This window comes from Dermochelys coriacea, chromosome 18 (assembly GCF_009764565.3).
Source record: "Dermochelys coriacea isolate rDerCor1 chromosome 18, rDerCor1.pri.v4, whole genome shotgun sequence".
Taxonomy (NCBI): domain Eukaryota; kingdom Metazoa; phylum Chordata; order Testudines; family Dermochelyidae; genus Dermochelys; species Dermochelys coriacea.
Genome location: NC_050085.1, coordinates 21,859,937 through 21,879,943, shown reverse-complemented (window position 1 = coordinate 21,879,943; position 20,007 = coordinate 21,859,937). Strand labels below are relative to the sequence as shown.

The 20,007-nt window shown below is 43.9% G+C and overlaps 1 protein-coding gene across 5 annotated transcripts in view; it reads left to right on the top strand.

Annotated features, from left to right (window-relative positions):
* The window catches only part of ACOT7 (acyl-CoA thioesterase 7), a 108,580-nt gene that overhangs the window by 49,396 nt on the left and 39,177 nt on the right, over positions 1 to 20,007 (top strand). For 3 of the 5 annotated variants that reach the window (XM_038376734.2, XM_038376732.2, XM_043499949.1), the window contains exons 6-7: positions 4,024 to 4,038; positions 5,131 to 5,217. In XM_038376734.2, coding sequence (XP_038232662.1) covers positions 4,024 to 4,038; positions 5,131 to 5,217 — 102 coding nt within the window. The remainder of the gene's footprint in view (positions 1 to 4,023; positions 4,039 to 5,130; positions 5,218 to 20,007) is intronic. The other 2 variants (XM_043499948.1, XM_038376733.2) reach the window with 1 other exon arrangement.

Sequence of the window (20,007 nt, the reverse complement as noted above, 5' to 3'; positions counted from 1 at the left end):
GACTTGCCCAAGGTCACCCAGCTGGCCAGTGGCAGAGCCAGGAATAATCAAATTCTGTTGCTCTATCCAGTAGGCAACACTGTCTGCCCTCTTCAGACTGAGGTATCCGGCTCGGAGGGTGTGGAACGAAGTACTGGTTTAAAGGCTAGCTAGGCACCTGTGTGTGTGTGTGTGTCTCTCTCTCTCTCTCTCTCTCTCTCTCTGATTAATGGAATGCCTCAACCCACCTTTCCATTTCCCCTCACCTCATCCTCCTGCCCCTGGTAGAAGGGCTCAGGAGGAACTTCTTCTATGACTTATTGGTAGAGGAAAATGGTTCTTAGGGTTAATATTGGCATGTTGGTTCTTCATAGATTCTTTTTTTTCCATGCAAGATCCTGTTCAAACTGCAGGTTGCACCTGTCTTCCTAGTCCATAAACCCAGGAGTCGTAGAACACTTTCCCTGGACTTACCACTGCTCCATATTCCTTCTCGTTGCCTTGTGATTCCCCACAGGTGATGTGTGCTCTGGGAATGCCTGCAAATAGACAGGCTGCTGTTCTAGGCTACAAGAAGAGCAGCCCTGCAATTCATTCTCTTCCTGTTTCTGCAAGACTGGCATTGTAAGAGACCATGTTCAGCTCCCACCCTGACGTATTCATCTCGCGCCTTGTGGCTGCCCATTCCACTCAGATATACTTGTACCTATGCCTGACAGACTGGCCTCTTACAGTCCGGGCCCCAGACATTCCCATCCGTACCTGACCGTCAAGATTACTAGTTCTGTTCCTTGCATACCTTGACCTTTTAAGGATGATTCCCTGCTCATTCCTCCTGCTTTTTAAAGGCTGTTCAGACCAGGGTGTGCTGATCTTTCCCTGGATATTGTCAAGATAAGGTATTGCCAACCTCAAGAGATCAAAGCTCATGACTCAGGCTATCAATCATGATTGGCCCCAAAAACTCAGACTAAAAAACATGAGTATTTTTTTTAAATCATCTTGACTTTTAACTCCCCTCTATTCCTCTGCCAATGTGTGAGAGAATTTCAGGTTGAAAAGTCAACCTTTTAATGTGCACAAAAATACATACCTCTCCCTGGCTGCTCAGATGAGGACTTCCCTTATCCCTTCCTGGCCCCAAGATAGGAGAACCTGACATCTCACATTCCTGTCTTCACCTCGCAGCAGCATTTCTCTACCTCCTGCTGCCCAAGATCTTCTCTGCCTGTGTCCCAGGGGCACCACTGCCCTGAGTCCCCTGCCTCCTGCTGCCCCAGGGCCCTCTCTGATCTAGTGCCATGCGTGCCGGCAGGGCAGATCTATTCCCTCCACTACAAGGCTCTCATACAGAATTCTGCTCCTATGCCCAGAGTTCTGCTCCCCTGAAAATTGTGGGATCTGAGGAGCTTCTTGCATCACTGTAACAGTGTCTCTTGCAGGTGCCAAAATCCCGTGATTTGCAATCTGTTCCTGAGAGTTGGAAACATTGTCTCTTCCCCTGCCTGTTCGGAGGGGAGTCCCCTTCCCTACCATACCCCCTTGATGGGGGAGCTGCCATCCTATCACTGTTCTCTGCATCCCCTTCAGCTTCCCCCACTACCCATCATGTCCCCTGCGCCCTCATTCATCTTTCGTGTGTCTGCTGCTGCTCCTCGGACTGTCCTGTTCCGCTGCCAGAACTGTACAGTGGCAGCCATTTTGCCTGTGGCCAGGGCTTCAATGTCACTGAAATCAGTGGGGGGGTGGCAGCCAGCCATCTTGCTGGCTTCAACCTCAGCCATGTTAATGGGAGATGGTGGCCGTCTTTAATATTGGTGAGTTGGAAAGTTCGTGAGTTGGGCCTGTCGTCATGTTTTCATAAGACAGGTGGTAAATGCCCCACAATTGCTAGTCATAAAATCATGAGAATTGCAATACCTAGAGTTTGGTTTCAGTAGAAAATCTTTCATTTCTGTCGTCTGAATCTGTGTGTTGTGCGTTCCGATAGCATGGTTGAATGGCCTCCCTCACTTGCGCATCTTACTCATCTGTTGCTGGAGAATCAGGTTTCTTTCTGCGTGTACTTGCTGAAGAATCCATCGTATGCCACTTAACAGAACTCCTGGTCTCAGCTAACCAGTGTTGGAGATCCAGTGTGTAGCTATGAGATCAAATGCTCTTGGCTGGAGTTGTCAAGGTGTGTCTGGAGATCATCAAAGAGCATCTGGAATTCTCCTGGCATTCCATGAGGTCATGATCATACTGGCTGTCCCTTTGGCTTAGAAATTCTGACTTGCTAGCCGGCTTTGGGTTCCATGTCTGATTTCTTGCTGCCCAGGTGACTTCTCATGCCATTCTAAAAGGCTCCCCCCCGTGTCCTTATTGAGTGATTGATAAGAGCTGCTTGTTTCCTCCTTGCTTCTGCAAAGTGCTGCTTCCCAGATGAGAACTCACTTTAAGGAAGCCATTATCCTCCTGGAGACAAGAATTCCATTATTGCCAACAGGAAACTTTCTGTGGACTCATGCCTTTTGTAATCAGAAACCCAGAACTCTCCATGCACTTGGGTAGGAGTGTGTCTGCCCATCACTGTAGAAGGGCAGTGGTTTCCAGTCTCCCAGACCACTAGTCTCCAGGTGGGAAAACGAATAGACTAAACTAGGTTACTTACCTGTAGCCTGAGGCCTCCTGAGTTTGCCCCTTCAGAGACCGCCCCTCTGTCTGCCTTGCTTGTCTTCAGGGAGCTGTTGGGTTTGACACTGGAAGTTGAGAGCACTGAGGAGCTGAGCTGCTGTGCTCGGCTATTTATAGCCCTCACGTGGCCTAGCATGTGCAATCCAAGAGTGTGCATCTGTGGATTGGAAAAGACTTTGTTCAAGGGCTCTGGCTGCAAGTCTGTACTCTAACATAACGCTGTGAGATTTGAAATCTAATTTGAGAAGCTGCTAGAGCATGTGACCAAGTAAACTTGTAAGTCTCCTTCTGAGGTGGAGTTATGAAAGAGATGGCATGCAGACTATTTTGCCATTTTGAATAGAGGCTCTTTCTCTACAGCTTGTTAATTTTAACTACCTTTAAAATTTGAGAACAGTACAAGGTTTCAGGCATTTGGACAGTAGTTGCCTAGCAACAAGTCACAAGGGGCAACTGCGTTCCTTTGGTCTCATTCTGGAGCCCGAAAGGTTTTTTAAACCGTTTCCCTTGCTACGCCACATGTCTATATCCAGCTGAAGATGAAATGGCTTAATTTTTACAGCAGTGACAAGCTTTACTCAATAAAGATCAGGAAAATGTAACTTTTTAATAAGTGTGAATGTTGGCACCACAGCTGGCTTCATGAAAGCCTGAATGCTCCTAATGATATCTGCCAGTGCTCGGAGGTGATGGGGGAGCTGGCCTGCCCAGGCTTTGTACTCCCCATTCCCACAGCTACTGTCCCAAATGGCAGCAGAGGGAAATGCAAGTTGGGCAGCCACATGCTCAGCCACTATCAACACCTGTTTCAAAAAGTGTCTGAAGTGAAGAGCTGGGTAGATGAGGGGATTCACAGTGAAATAGGCTTTTTAGCCCCCGGTTCAAATCTGGCCCATATTGGCAGCAATGGAAAGCCATTAACTATCATTTGGCTGCCTATGTGAAATTGGATAAGTGTCTACGTTAGACATCACAGTCACCATAGACACTGGCAATCCTGAGTTGAAACAGATGTAGAACTGGATGGGCATGAAGACTGACTTGTCTTCCTACTCATGGGCATTTCCTCAACGTCGGGCTGGCATGGAGAAGCCTGTCCATCTGCTGTGCAGTAACTGTTCTGTGGATAGACTTCATTGTTTGGGGCTCCCAATAAAGTGTCTGTTACCAACACTGAATTCCTTTACTGTTCGAGCCCATGAAGATAGAATTCTGCAACTTCACAGTGCACGCTGAGTCTGCAGACCTACAGTTCTAGCATGCGTTGGGGAGGGGGGGCTGACGTCCGCTATCTGTTTGCTAAAAGAGGGTACCTAGATAATGAAAGCTGCTTATATACCTCTTTTCTTTGCTCTCCTTGCCTCACAGATAGACAGACTAAAGGTAAGGCTATTTCAGTTAATTGACGCTGTGTTGTGTGGATGTAGCTGGCAAATGCACATTAAGGAGAGATTTTTAAACGCTATTTGTTCTACTGTTACTCAAATTATTGAGCTTTCCTTTGAAGGCCATAATGGCAAGCAATTGTCTACCAGATTTACTTTTTTCTAAGTGTAAGCCAAAGTTAGTACAAACTTCTCACTGAACATAGGCTTTTAAAAGCCATTTTTTTTTTACCAGCATATATGGGCAAAATCTTAGACATTTCAGTGCAGCTGCATATGGAGCACCAGTGATCAGTTCAGATACCAGTTGCACCTGCAGTGACAAGTGGGTACAAAATTAGAAAGCGTTAACGCTGGGCTGCAAGCAGAGTCCTTTAACATATTGGTTTCCCAGCACATTTTCAGAATCCTTTCTATGATCTGTGGCACTGAAACAAACGCACGTGCACATATTGAAATCCGCGACACACCCCCCCCGCCAATCTTTTGTTCTCTCCCACCAAACTGAGGTTTAGAAATATTGAAGTTAATCCCTTCTACATTGGGCTTGGCTGCTGAAGCCATTTTGCAGGTCTTTGGTCTGTTTTGAACTGGAAGACTTTTCAAGAAGCAGTTTGGTGGAACAGCAAGGGCAGTAGAGGTTGGGTTGAGAGCAGGAGTATCCTGTGAGGCAGCAGGCAGGCAAGAATGGGCTCGATTCAGGGCTGCTGTGGTTAAGATGGCTCCGCTCAGGATGCAATTGCCAAACTGAAATAGGAGTAACTTCAAAACTACTGATTTTCAAATGTTAGCTTGTTGTGAAGATCTAGACGAAAAATAAAGCCAAATTTGTAGCTTAAGAAAGAGGTTTAGTTTGACCACAGTGAACCTGTGTGTCAAATGGCATTTCCTCTTTTCAAAGACTTGCTGATTTTAAATGTACATCACAATTTTTAATAGGGTAGCACAAAGATTTTTGTCCCGTATAAGGTGAGCTAAAAGTCTGCTTCAAGCTCTTAATGGCATTCTTGTAGGTCAGTGGGAATTCTGATGATTAGAGTCTGAATCCTTTATATATAGTACGTCTGACCTCTGTTTTTTCTTTCCATAGAACCATACACTGTGGGCTATAGCCAGTCCAGCCTGATCCATCTGGTGGGCCCCTCAGACTGCACTCTACATGGATTTGTACATGGAGGTGAGTAGCTCTGGTTTTACCACTGTTGCATCAAAGTGTCATGTGTAACTTTAGAACTCAACCGCCCAGCCATTGTTTAGCAAGAACTAAAATACAATAAATTTAAAGAAAGAACGAGGAGTACTTGTGGCACCTTAGAGACTAACAAATTTATTTCAGCATAAGCTTTCGTGGGCCAAAGCCCACTTCATCAGATGCATCTCTGTTAATCTCTAAGGTGCCACAAGTACTCCTCGTTCTTTCTGCTGATGCAGACTAACATGGCTACCACTCCGAAATAAATTTAAAGGCTCTTAATACCTAGCATAATGTAATCACACTCTGACTTGGGTTCCATTTACACAACCCGTGGCAGTGAGCTCCCAGCCTGGGTCAGCAACCTTGGGTTGGCAGGACTTGCGCTAGCGCTCTAAGAAACCGTTGTAAATGGGGCTTTGAAGCTGTGGGCTGCAGCTTGAGCTCTGAAGCTAGCCCTGTCCCTAGACTTCTGAGCCTGAGCTGCGGCCCCAGCCATCGCTTCGAAGTGCGGTCTGCACAGCTATTTTTAGACCGCTAGAGCAAGCCCTGCCAACCCGAGTCAGTTGACCCAGGCTGGGAGGCTCGTTGCTGTAGGCTGTGTAAACGGACCCTTGGGAGCTCTTACAGAAGTGGGAAAATACAATTTTTTTATTTGTAGTGTGGTAGCACCTAGGAGCCCCTGTTGTGGCCCAGGCACTTGTGCTAGGCACTGTGTGAAGATACAAAGTGAGTCAGTGAGACCAGACTAGATTAGGTTGTGCTGAGAATTGTTTGAGATACTAGGAGCACTTTTCAGAGAGAGGTGTCTAAATTCCCATCTACTTTGGTAGTGAGACTTGTAACCATGTGTGATACCGTCTCTGCAAGTGCTGCCCAAGGAGAGTATATTGCCTACCCACGGTGCTACATCAATTCTAAACGCATATGCTCAGATTTGCTATGTCACTAAATACATGTGTGTGGTATGTACTTCTATAGGAACTGGATATGTTAATGCCTGTACTGTAAAGTACTTTCCTTGTATTGAAGGAACTGGTTTTCCAGCTCTGATTTTCATAGTACTTCAGTTTTAGTGACTTTAACTGCAATAAAATCACCTAAATGGTGACCCTATTGCTTTGGACGCTGTTGCATGACACTTTCTCCTTACCCTCGTGCGTCTTGATCTCTGGATTTTGGCTCACTTCAAACAATAGTTTTATAACGTCGTTTGCATGCAAAAATGAGTGTAACTTTAATGTACCAATGTGTGAAACTTATTCACTAGTACGGAGTTTGATATCTGCATGAGCCACTACTGTTGGTATTCTGGAAGGATCAATAACATTCAAGTGCCTTTTAACTCACATTCAGACTAAAAGGAATATTTAGATGCTAAATTACTTCAACTTTCTATAAATTGCAACATCTTTGTTAATTTATGCAAAAAGCCTCTATTGACATATGCTCGCTCCCTTTTCAACTGGTAATTGGGATCTGTTTAGCAGCAGCTTCACAATGTACCATTTACTTGTTTTAGTGTGTGGTGCATACGATTGATTCATAAGCTGTGCCTAATAACACCAAGAACAGTCATCTACTACAGCAGAGAACAGAGCATGCTGTGCCGGGAGTATTGAGACTGGATAAACAGAGTAATGGTCTCAAGATAATGGAGTGGTGCAATTTTCTCATTTACCTATAAAGGAATCTGAAACTAAATAAATCAGACACTCTAGTGAAGCAGTAATTCAATAAATGCTTTATTTTGCAGCGCCATTAAATGGTCATGCCCCTTTATCTACATGGAAGGAGTGCAGTGTTGCTCCTTGTAAAGTCTTAAAGTGCATGGGGATATTCAGCTAGCTTCTTTGTTTGCTAAGGTGTCATGTTATGCAAATGACTTCATTACCTGTTTGGGGAACCAGGTGTCTTCCCTCTGTTGCAGCCACTGGAACCAGTCCTAGAGATTTGGGGCATAGCCACATTGAAGAAATGGAGAAGCCCTTAGCCTCACTTATTGTTGACCTTCCTACTACATTTTAATATGCTCTTTAATCAGGCATCCAGAGAGTAGCTTTAGCTGTGTATATTGAGGTTAGAGCAGCGGTTCTCAAACTGTGGGTCAGGACCCCAAAGTGGGTCATGCCCCCATTTTAATGGGTCACCGGGGTTGGCTACATAATAGGGTTCTATGTGTCAAACTTAGCCAAGTCAAAATTACTTTCACAGCAATTCTCAGAGGGCAATCTCCCTGCCATGTGTCATCTTCCAAATCCCTTGGCAGTGTCTGTTGTACAGCTCTTAAACAGTGTAAAAACTTTTTATAATGGGTAGATCCGCTCGCAGTGTCATCAGCAATGCCTGTCCATTGGAAATCTCTGCATATAAACTATAGCATATTAATTTATAAGGGTTCTGGCAAAGGAAGTATACTGAGGGGGAGAAACAGTCTGGTGCCTTTGGCTAACAAAAGCTCTGCACAGTCATGTCTTAACCAGACATAGTATGGCCGATGTTGTAATCTAAAATGTGTACACCATCTGTATAGATGGAACTCAAAGGTGAAGTGACTAACATTTAGCTATAGAATGTGGCAGAAACATGCAGCCAGCCATACCTCCACATTCAATTGATGTGAATAGTGAATAGTTAAACTTTTGGTTTCTCCCATGTAGAAGAGAATTTGATAGGTGACAGGGAAATAAATGAGAGCAGAGTTTAGTTTTTAAATTGAGAGGTGTGCCCTTAAATACTGATCACATAAGAGCAAGACAATGTTATGTCTTAACATAAACAAAGAGAGAATAAAACTGTTCAGATGAATTGTGGGAGAAAGCAACACCCTTACTTTTGAGTTTACAAATTTAAGTCCAACCTGCTAGTAACCATACTTTCTCCAGTATGCAGATGTAATCAGGCCCAATTCATTGCTCATTCTGGATCTTGTCATGAGAGTAATCAGAGAATGGAAGTGTTACAGGAGTAAATAACCATTCCATGCAGAATGGTGTTGCTGATAGCATATTGTGAAGATGCGCACAGTCTGATTCTAGAACATGTGAAATGAAAGCCTTCAGTTTTGAGCACCTGCAATTTCAATAGGGTAGTACAGGCAAATGTATCCAGTTTCCTGCTCCTCTTCTAAACAAAAATATAACTGGGATATCATCCCCAGAAATCAAGGTATAATGAGCAGCTGTGAGGGTTAAGTGGCATAAAGCAACAGATGCTGCAGCAAACACAGCACCATGTTCTATTTAAAACCCCGTGTAAGTCACAGGGTCCTGGAAAAATCCCACCAAAGCTGTGGAGTGATGTCTGCTGTGAAAATGTGATGTTCAGTGTGCTATTTGAACCTTTGTTTAAATTCAACCTCTAGCTTTAATCTGTATTTACAAGTTTTTGCCTTAAAATTCATTTGAAACTTTACTGACTCATTCTAATTGGCTTTTGCATTTTCAAATGTCTTCAGCTGCTGCTCTTACTCAATAAATAGATGTGAAGTGAAGGCATTTTCCCCAAGCTCATTAAAATGAGGAGTTTTTGAAATGGCTTTTCTCTGTTTGTAAGAAGATGTAATGTAAGCACTTCCCCTTCCTAACTCTACCTTTGTCTGTCAGACATCTCCATACACTTTGAATGGAGTGAAAACCAACACCGCACTTGGTTCTCATTTTTCTTTCACATGCAACTATATTAATGTTAGTGCTGGGAAGGTTAAATGATCTTGCTTAAGTCAGTCATAGTATGAAGGGAGACATCATGCAAATTTCCAGCCTTATTCTTCTCAGCCAACGTAGATCCTAATCTGAAGCAGACCTCGCTATTCCAGTCCTGTATCCCGGCCCCCCACGGCTGCCAAAGCACACGGTCCTGACCTGCAGTTTCATTTGCTGACTCATTTCAACCAATGGGAGTGAAGTATGCAAACAAACTTGAGGGAATGAGTGGTGACTGGCCATATTCTTTTCTCCCAGTGCTCCTATGACTGCCGCACCAAATGGGAACTATGAAAATCTGTCACCAAACTCAACAGGCTCCTTCCCATTGATGCCTAGAACATTCCCTGGTACTCAGGAGTTGATTTCAGAAGTTATCGCATTACGGCTAGGCAACCAGACATGCCATTGAGTTTTTGGATCTCACTTGACTTGGTCAACAAGAATTTGGGTCCCACGTAATGTTAATTGGATACTTCCAGATGAGGTTGAATTTCTGCTCCAGTCTCTGCCTTGGTGAGCATGGAGATTTTGAAATCAAGGGTTTGCTCTGCACTGTCTGACCAGTCTTGGTGTCTTCGTCCATTTTCTGAAATACTGAGCTATGCTGCCCAGCTGCTGGTGGGCTCTGAGGGCTCAAAGGAGTAAACTAAATTCAGATGAAAGGGAGTGAGTTGGAACCCAGATTAACTTAAAGCAGGCAGTGGTCTTTCCCTCCTTTCATGCTGGCTTCTTCAATAGAAGGGTTCCTTCGTATGCTTCTGATTCTGCTCACCATAGCAATTGGCTCCTTTTCCATGTCCCTTTGCCATGTTCTTAAGGGCTGAGGAATTAGTGGATTGGGTAATGGGCATCCTCAGGAAAGCCTGCACAGGGGACCAGAGCAGGGAATGGATAGCTCTTTTGTGTACTTTCTGAAGTCAAAATAAGTAGCAACAAGCTATATATAGGGATAAGTGAGTGGCCCTCTATTGCCCTGTTGGGCTGCGAATGCGAAGTCTTGTTTGAGAATGCATATAAAGCATTCAGTGAGCAGCTGGGAGCTTGTAACAGAACATTAATATAATCACTCCTATAGGAGTAACTCTTCACTGCAGATCAGTTGTAGCTAGTGGAGAAATGAGCTGTTGCTCTGGAGCTGTGTGCAGGAACGTTGATTTTACTTATATGGTGTTGCCAACCCTTGCAAGATTTGTTTTTTCTTTCCCCCCTGATGTCAAGGAGGAGAAATCGGCGAATGGAGGTGTTACAGCAGTAAATAACCATTCCATGCAGAATGATGTTGCTGATGGAGCTCCGCTTTCCTTTTAAAAATGTCCGTTTCGAGCACTCCTGGTTCACAATGTGATCTGAGGGACACTGACAGGTGTAAACAGAAGGCAAATGAAAACTTAAAATTCTTTTTAAGCTAATATCAATTTGGGGGAGCCTGCATCATGGCTTCTTTGAAAACTGGGATTGCAATATTGCTGGACTGTGTATGGCAGAGTGGGCGGGCCGCTGTGAGGTCTGCAGTTGCCGAGTGAATGCTGTGCTAGTCACAGCGGTTAGTGCTCTCATGGAGTCACTAACATCAAACTGTGATTTCGTCAGCGCAACTGCAGTTGTGTATGTAAAAGTTGAAACAACTGGAGCAGCAATGGTGATTCCATTATTGAGAGATTTCCTTAATCAAGAAGGAAGAAATATTGTCTCTTCAGGCAGGTGAGCAGGTACCATTTGTGATGCTAATAAAATGGGTGATTGCTATAGGAACTTGTCGTTACCAAGCATTCCTCTGCCAACTGGGATTATGTAATTAAACCAGTCTGGGGGCCACAAGCACTTCCTATGAAGTGACTATGTGGACGTTTAAGGGAAGGCAGGTCAGGGTCCCCTTTAAGAGCCCTGTTTGTCATGGGCTGCTTGCTTCAGGATCCAACACAGCTTTGCAACATCCTACCTCTGTCCATCCCCCAAACAGTTTAGAACCGCTATTTCAGCTGTGCGTGGTGGACTAGTTTGGGGACAGTCTTATGGCTGTGCAGCACCGGGTCTCAGGTTATTCTTCAGCCAATGGTGACCGAGAACTCTGCCAACAGGTGGTTCAGTTCGGAGGCTTGAAGGGAAGAATGCATACTGGTTAAATGACCTTGCCTCCCTGGCGGATATGCTGAGCACAGTGGAATGGCTTCCTCCACAGGGAGCTTGCTGCATGCTGAACATTGGAGGGTGGAGGGAAGTGGGGAAAGTAAAGGGGATGCTCCTAGAGAGGCAGCTTTTTATCGCATTAATTCTAATAGGGCAGGCATAGCTTGAAGGCTGCCAGGCTTCTTCGAGTTGATAGCCCTGCACGGTGGCTTTGGTGTCGAGTTAAACTTGGGTAGAGTTAGTCTAGTTGCTTTTGGTTGCTTTTGTCTCCCAGACTTATTACAGATATTGATCTCCCGTTGAGGCCTCACATGATCTGTTGCCTGTGGATAACTTTAGTATGACTGGGTTGTGTGTAGCCAGCAAGGGGGAAAGGGAACCCTGAAAAGAGCAAAACTTGAGGCCTAATTCTGCCATCCTCGTTACAATGACTAATACTCTGCTGTGCATTAAGCCCCTGCCTTCGAGGGGCTATTCAGGGGCCAGATCCCTGAAGAACATTCCAACCGTAACAGTGATGGCAAATTGAACCTTGCTTTGCAAATGCTTTCTCAGCAAACATGGGTTCTAGCTTGCTGCTTAGGCAGTCCTGATCACTCAGCAGCCTAATGGAAGGTTTACGTCATTACCGGGGATCGGGGCCACTTTGACTTTTTAGCTGCTTTGATGGTCTAACTCAAGCCAACCCACTGTAGGAAATAGCCCTCCTTTGGCCAAAGGGGAGGAGTTGCATGCAGATGGACTAGCTCAGTTAAGTGTCTCTCATTGCTAGTCCCTTGGACTGTGAGAGAAGAGGCAGATTTCCTGCCTGCTGTTGGTGTTTGGAGCCTGCTCATGAGGAGAAACTGCTGCATAAAGCCCATCTGGCCCCCTTCAGACAGAACATGACTCCTTTTTACTCCACCAGCACCTAGAAGAAGGAAATTCCATGTACATAGGGAGTAGCTGAGACTCTGGCCAGATCATATCAGAGTCCACTTTGTTAGAAATCAAAGGTAGGAAATGCTGGCTCCAGCAGGTGCAGCTTCCTTAACAGCATCAAAAGAGAGCAGGCTGATGGTGATCAGGGAAAGAGTAAGGCCTGTCAGGTATGAAAAAGCGGGGTCTGCTGACCCATTCCTTATTAGTCAGTATGCTGGGTGCTTTGCACTACACAGAAGAAGTCAGTGTAGACATCTATGTAATAAGGGTCCAGTCTTATAATGCTGACCTTCCCCAACCTTGATGAGGTTGAAGAGGCTGAACAGTAAGGACTGGGTGTTAGACTTCCCATAAACTCTGTAAATGCTTTAAGTCACAAAGCTCAGCTCTGGAACAGCCATTGTTGCCCTGCAAGTGTCAGTGTCTCCATTTTACACAGAGCTGCTTGCACACAGGCACTGGCTGAGATTTGTGTGTATAGCTGGTAGTAGTAAGTAGCTCTTGTGATTGGAACAAGGGACTTGATGGGCCCTTTTGGGGGTGTGATTAATTGGCTTTAGCTAAAGAGTAATGGGATGCTGCATTTAAACCCCTCTTCTAAATCAGGGTTAATGTGATTTCATTTGTCTCTGACAGGCTAGCAATAATGGCTAACGTGGAAAAGCAGAGAGACATGTACATACGTCTCTTTCAGAGCTAGTCTGTACTAAACTGTTATCTCCCTCTCCAGAGCAATCCTCGTGCTATGGAAATGAACCCTGTTCTGACTGATCAAGGAGATTTAGCTAGATGAGAACCAGAATGTGGGATAGGGGATCTGCTTCTCCCACAACTAGGGCATGTGCATTGCTGCTGCTATCAGTAACTATACACATCACACTGGTGTTTCTGTGGGAGAGAACTTAAATCACTTGGCATGAGAAGTGGAGCGAATTCATAACTGGAACTCCAGTGTACAGGATGGGATGCAAGCAAACAGCTGTAGTGCTAAGCCATTCATCATTATGACACCTCTCTTCATCCTTGCAAGCTACGCTGGGAGAGCCTGAATACAAAAGCCACCTCTGGTGACAGTTATGATGGTGGCTTTTGTGGCACGTGGACATCTGTCTAGCGCAGTAGACAGACATTCATTGCACACCTTGCCGTGGACCACTTGACCAGTGGCAGTGAGTCTCAGCAATACACCCAATTGCTTATTTCAACCATATTCCCTTAATAGTTTTCTTCAGTGGCTACATAAGCAGAGTTTGGCATTTCTGTCTCATCTGGTGCAGGAGACTCTTCTTGAATAGTGTGGTGTGTGGGGGATCAGTTCTTGAGACACAATATCCTCTGTTTAACCAGCTAACACTTCATGCATATATATTGTCTCTGGGCCACCTGTTTCCCTGGAAGCTTTCATGTATAAGTACTTGCTGGACTTTGACTCCTTGTTAGCCATTTTAATTAAACTCACATAGTGAATGTCCTTGCAGCCTGAATGAGGCTTTAGTGTGTCTGGCTTGATATTTCATTCCAGAGGTGCTGAGTTGTGGTGCATTTTATGGATGAGTGGGAAGCCTGAAGACAAGACTTCCATATCTCCAGGAAGTAAAAACTGCGTTATCACTTCTTTATTCTCCCCAACAGAATGCTTTCCTGCCCAAAGCTTTGTCAGCACTTGACAGCTCTTTGGTTCCTAAATCAATATGCTTCTCCTGATTATTTTGGGTTTAAGGAAAACTCAGCAAAGTGCCCCCCCATCTCTCTCAAAAGTAAGTTAACAGGATGCACAGTGAATATCGTGCACAGCAAATGGCAATGACAATGTGCATAGTGACAAGTAGTATAATATACTTAAAGCAGAATCAGATGGTATTTGTAGAGTAAGTCAGAGCTTGGATTTAGTCCAGCTCTAACCACTGTGGTGGTCTGCTATTGAAGAAAGGTAAAATAATCTCCCAAGTGTACCATTGCTGTAACAAGTGTAGAGTGGGGGTATCACTGTAACCAGTTACAGACTGGCAGTTTGAGTTTAAGGAGGCACTTACCAAAATGAAACTAAGGCAATCTAGCAATCCATCTAGCCTTGTGGTGGCAGCTCCTGTTGTGAGGAGGGGGGTGGGTGGGTGTGTGTGTGTGGTGGTGGGGGGGAGATACCTGGAATAAATTAATCTAGATACTCAACATTTGAGTGAAATCCCAAGTCCTGTTCTTGCCAACCGTTGTTTGGTGGGGTGGCCTCTCTGTAGCAGTAGAAATCTTCAGCTTGCTAATGGCACAAACAGGCACCACTTAGCCTTTTATAGAGAAGTGCAGCAAGACTCCTAATTGTAAAATACAGGTACAAACCTTCTGCAGTATTCCCCCTAGATGCAAGCAGTGAGAATATGCTAGAAAAGACTTCTTGTGAATTGTATATAATTCACAAGAAGTCTTTTGATACAGATATTTTGATAACTTTTAAAATATCTATATATAAAATATTACATTTTTTTATAAACTTTTAGTCCCAATTCAGATGGGCTTATTTAACTCACCCATTAAAAGTCTAGAAGGCACTTTGGGCGCCTTAAAGTAATCTGAAATCCTTTTGGTGTGTACTGTTAGAATCAGGGGCAGGTATTTTGGTTTTTTGCATGCTGTTCCCTATTCTACGGCCTGATCCAAACCCCTTTGACATGAACAGGAGTGTTCCTCTTGACTTCAGTGGGCTTTGGATCAGGCTATTAATTAAAAAAAAAAACTAAACCCTTCAATCAAAAATGGAATAAAATAATGAAATACTCTCCTCTCCCAGTCCTACTCTTCAGTTTTATAATGCTTACCATTAGATGGTTCTCTCTCTGAAACCTACCCCTGGCGTAATGCCTCCAAATCACTCCCATCCGGCATTTTTTTTGGCAAGTGCTGATCTGAGACTTCTCCCTCTTCCTCCCCACTAAACTCTGTTCACTGTTACCTCGTTTTCCCCCCCCACTCCATTCAGCTGTGTTGTCTTCCTATCTGACACCAAGACTGTGTGCTGTCTGTACAACACCTGGCAGCATGGACTGTAGGGCCAGGACTGGAATGACTAAGCACTGCTAGAATACAGATAATACAGACACGCTTTTCCCAATTCATCAGTTACCCAACTTTTGATAAGTAAAAGCTTAAAAGGAGAAGATTTTCTTCACTGTGTTGGCAAATTAAGGTTAGGCATTCCTCATGAGTTCAGAACACTCCAGCAACTCCAGTAGCTCCTATTTGTAGAAAAACATGACATAGTCATACATCAGATGCCTTTGAAAAGTTGTTTTAAGGATCTGTTTTTAACAATGTTTTCAAAGATAGTCAACATGCTGTCAAAATTTAAAATCCACAGACAGTTAAATGTTACATTCAAAAATATCTGCAGTACCAGATGTTTGGATTCACATTTAGGCCAAGCATGGCTGTTTTTTTTAATGTGGGAAAGAACAAAGTGAACATTTGAGTAATGTAAATCCTACAATTATGTTATCTTTTAAATTGCAAATCTCAGATTATAAATACAGGACATGAAATTACTGTAATTTGCTGAAGTAAGGTTCCCCTGGTTGGCAGCATCTGTTGTCTGAGAAATAAGAAAATGGCAAGGATTTACAGTCTGAACCTGGAAAGAGGTGTGTACAGAAAGGGAAAGTAGATAAGAGAGTTCCCAAATACACTGTAAAAAGGTCAGATCAATACCAACTGCAGTGGACAAAAGTGTAGGTAACATCCAGCCTTCACCCCTCAACCCTCTGGCACTAACAGAGGGTGCAGCATAAGCCAAAGATCCAGAATGAAGATGTGAAAAATAATGAGGGAGTGTTTATTTTATAAGAATAAATATTTTCTTTAAGTCTCGGTTTCTTGATATGGCATTTTCTGCTCTAACGAGGTTTGACGGTTGTAATGAGAGCAATGGGTATGGAGAATGTAATTGAATTTGGATGTAAAAGGAGAGCTCTTCCACTTGGGGTCAAATTCAGAGATGCAAGTAGTTTAGTACCTTTCTGGATTTTGCTTGTATGAAGGGGGTGGAATATAATATTGGGTTTCTGGTTCCATAATCCAAAGTGCAGAGATATTTTTGGGGCAGAAGAATATTGGCCTTGGGGGAAAATCTTTGTCTATCCTGGGACTGCTCATAGATCAATGTGTGGCTTTGTGTAACTGTATACATCATCTTCCATCCTGCAGGATCCCAAAGCATTCTACAAATGTGCGTAACAAAATAGGAAAACAGATTAAAACATCTACAGCTGCATGCACATTACAGTTCACATAGCAGCACTTATGGTGCAGAGCGTACAGTAAATTCTGGGCTTCTCTCAGATTCTTGGTCTAGTGCTTAATCAGAGATACTGAGAGTTTGCCTATGAATTTCTCAGACTAGAAGAGGAATGGCACAAATACTTCTGCTCCCCACTTAATCAAAGATCCCCACAATGCTGTCAGGAACGTGGATTAATATTGTTTGTTCTGAGAAGCGTAGGTGGTGGAACTAGGGTGCTGGGGGCACTGCCGCATCCCCTAGATTGAAGTGGTTTCCATTACATACAGGATTTACAGGTTCAATGGCTTTCAGCATCCCCGCTATACAAATTGTACAGCAGCCCTGCTGAGAAGCTTGCAGATACTGAGGTGTGGAAATAAAGGTGTTAAACCTCCATGTTACTCCCTGAACTGTCCGTATTTGGTAGAAAAACTATTGTTTGAAGAAAAATGCAATTTTATTACTTTATAGCTCATATCCTGTGCTTTGAAGCAGTAAAAGGAGCTGGAGAGGATGTCACCGTTTTCGCATGCTTGCACCGCTGTGCTATTTTTAGTAACAGTTAGATATTCTGTCAGTGGAATCTTACAATGTGCTCTGCTTTAGGCCAAGCAGGGCTAAATCTCAGTGGAATAAAATGACATATTTAATAAACTGTACTTGTCGGACTTGCCTTGTGTTAGTGAATCTTTAAGCTATGCATAGCATCTTACATACAATGAATATAATATAATATAATGCTGCCTGTATAAAACAGCTTGCTTATACACAGAAATTGCGTTCCCTTCACCAGGCATCCAGACCGCTATGAAGAATGAATGGTCTGACTTCAATATTACTTTAGCACTCGTTTCCCAAAAGAAGGGGGAACATGCTTAAATGCCTTAATCTGTGGGAAGTGGGTTGTAGGAAATGTCATAACTGCTGCATTGTTAGTACAGTTAGGATGGCAACAGCTTTTCTATTAGCAGGTTTCTACTATAGAAGGGACTGGTACCACTGCCTATTAATGTTACCTGACACCTTCCATTACAAGACTGTTTTCAGGTGCTTATAACTTTTGGGCAAACTGTAGCTGTTTGGGCTGAAATTTGGCATGCCCTGTGTGTGCCCCAGGCTGAATGTCCCCCTGTGAGTTGGGGGAGAATTGGGACTGGCTGGGCAAAGAGACTGAGGCAGGGAGCCAGAAGGGAGGAGCTGGGGATGTGGTTAGGGGATACTGAGTGAATGAGAAGCCTGGGGAGGAAGTGTTGGACTAGAGGGGAGGGGAAAGGAGGGGCAGATTGGACCAGGAGCTGGGAGTGGAGGCCTGGGACTGGGTAGGCAAGGAGAATGGGACTGGCGCAAGGAGCTGGGGGTGGGGAAGAGACTGGAGAGGTTTGAGGGGAAGGTGCAGGAGGGATCAAGCTTGGCAGGAAAGGGCAGAAGTCTGTGTCCTAGAGCACATTCCCCACTAGAGCCTGAAATGGAACCAAAAATTCCTGAGGGTCTCCATTCCTCTGCTATTAAAAATATCTGTGAAACCCAGTGGCACTCTCTCATCTCCCAGTAGTGCTGGTACACAAAGGGGGCGACAGCCTACTACTGCTATCAGTTACTCAGTTCAGGTGGCAGAGGTCTGCGCAGTGGTTCTATAGGTTCCAACCCTGCTGATGAAACTTGTGGGTGTGTCAGTATGATTCCACATGAAGGAATTCTTTTTTTTTTTAGTTTGCTTTTTAAAAAAACCACAAAATCAGATGCAAAAACTGTTTAAGGAACAGTATTAAGCTTGCACAATCAAGCACTCAAAACTTAAGAGATGCAAGAATTAAGGTTGCCTCACTAAGTGCACAGGGTGGATGGTGCTTTCTCCAGTGAGCAGATATTCAGTTTCTTGTTTTATCCTCATGATTCAGTGTGCATACCTTATTTATTGTGTAGTATTCAAGCCCTACTCTGAAGTCAGAATTATCAGTTTCATCAAGGGTTTTTTGTACGGCACTCATCATAGTATCTGAGTTCTTGGCAAACACTTCACAACACCACCATGAGGCGAGGGGGTGATATTATCTTCATGTTACAGATGGGGAATTGAGGCTCAGGGGAATGAGGTTAAAAGAGAGACCTAAGGACCTGAGCTTAGTGCCCCAGAGCTTGATTCTGTAACTCCTTCAATGTGCAGGAGTCTCAGCCACCAGTGGCAACCTTCTTTTAGTGGAAACGCTGTTAGGCCTTTCCTGGGCCCGGTGTGTTTGAAAAGCTTCCTAGTGGAAGCGATGTGTTGGATGAAATTAAATGAGCAGGAATGTAATTTTGGTAGAAATCCATTGGGAACAATTTATTTTAAGCACCAGCATCTGGAAAGACTAAGTGGTTGCAGAGCAGTCAACATCTGCAGAAAGGAAGAAATGTCCTGGAACTGAGCATGTGGAGCACTGGGATTGGGGGTGTGTGTGTGGGGGGAGGGGGTGATGTCTGAAAAGGTATAGTTCATTTTACTTCATTACTCTATTTCCCTCTCTGTTAGTATACACTGGACAGCAGAAAACTGAGGAGTTCTGCTGAATTCCCTGTAAGGTTAGGGGAATTTGCACTTCAAACAGTTGTGCATTGCTAGCTGTTGTTCCATTCTATCATCATAAACCATTCAGTTGTGAGATAGCAAGCATTTCAGGTCAGGAGATCTCTGTAGGTGTTTCTACAGGGCCTAGCACAGTGGGATCAGGGTAATACAAATAATTCCTTTTCCTCTGTCCCCAGAGTCAGAGATACAAGTGTGTCCGTGTCCAAACCAGAGCACAGCCGTGACTGTTGCTGTATGTTGCCATGTAATTGGTCTCTGGCAAAAGGATCACCTCCTTAAATTTCCAGTTATTTTGTATTTTATCCCAAAACGAGCATGCAGCACAGTGCTGACTCTCACAAAATACCTTAGACAAAGATCCTCCACTGTTTATTAGTCCATCTTTCTGTCTGTCATTTGGTTTACATGGTTATTCTGCCTGCAGTGACTCGAAGGTTCAGCTTGGATTACCTGAAGAATTTTCTCTGCCTGTTGTTTGCAGTACTGTACAACTGGGTCACGAATCTGTCATCTGATTGTGTGAAAACATTAAGTAAAAGACATAAAATTACCCGACTTGCAGATGACAGCAGATTGATAGTTTCATTTTCGCATCCATTGGGTATACTGGGAATAAGAGCTTTTGAGGTGAAGTGCAGGTTACCTTTGATTGAAGACTGTGCTAAATATATTTCAGGGTGCTCAGTGCTTTTTAACAAAACCGTGACAGTATCTTTAGCAATTGATGGCTGTGAAATCTGCAATTTATGATTTAAAGACTATATGTCCTTGTAGCATATTCTAGGACAGACCGTTTGCTTCTGAATATCCCTGGTGTGTGCAGACATAGGAGCAGTGCTTAGAGAAGCTGGGTGGTGGTATGCCTTTATCACCACAGAATGGAGCCCTACAGGTCACAAGCTGAATTAATAAAATAAACTGTAATCCATTAGCAGGTGGGGTCTCCTTTGCATCTCTGTTCTTTTCAATTACAGACTGTGTTGCTGTTATAAGCCTTGTTGTCAGGCCAAAAGGCTACGTAATAAGGTGTCTGTAATGGTTAAACATTGAGTAGACAGGCAAATGATCAGTGCTTCCTTCACTTGTTTTTTGCTAGTGTACTGAACAATCCTTCAGCCTGTGAGAGGCAACAGAGAATGTGTTCTTTACATATTAGATTCCTGATAACTGGGGAGCAGTATACAACC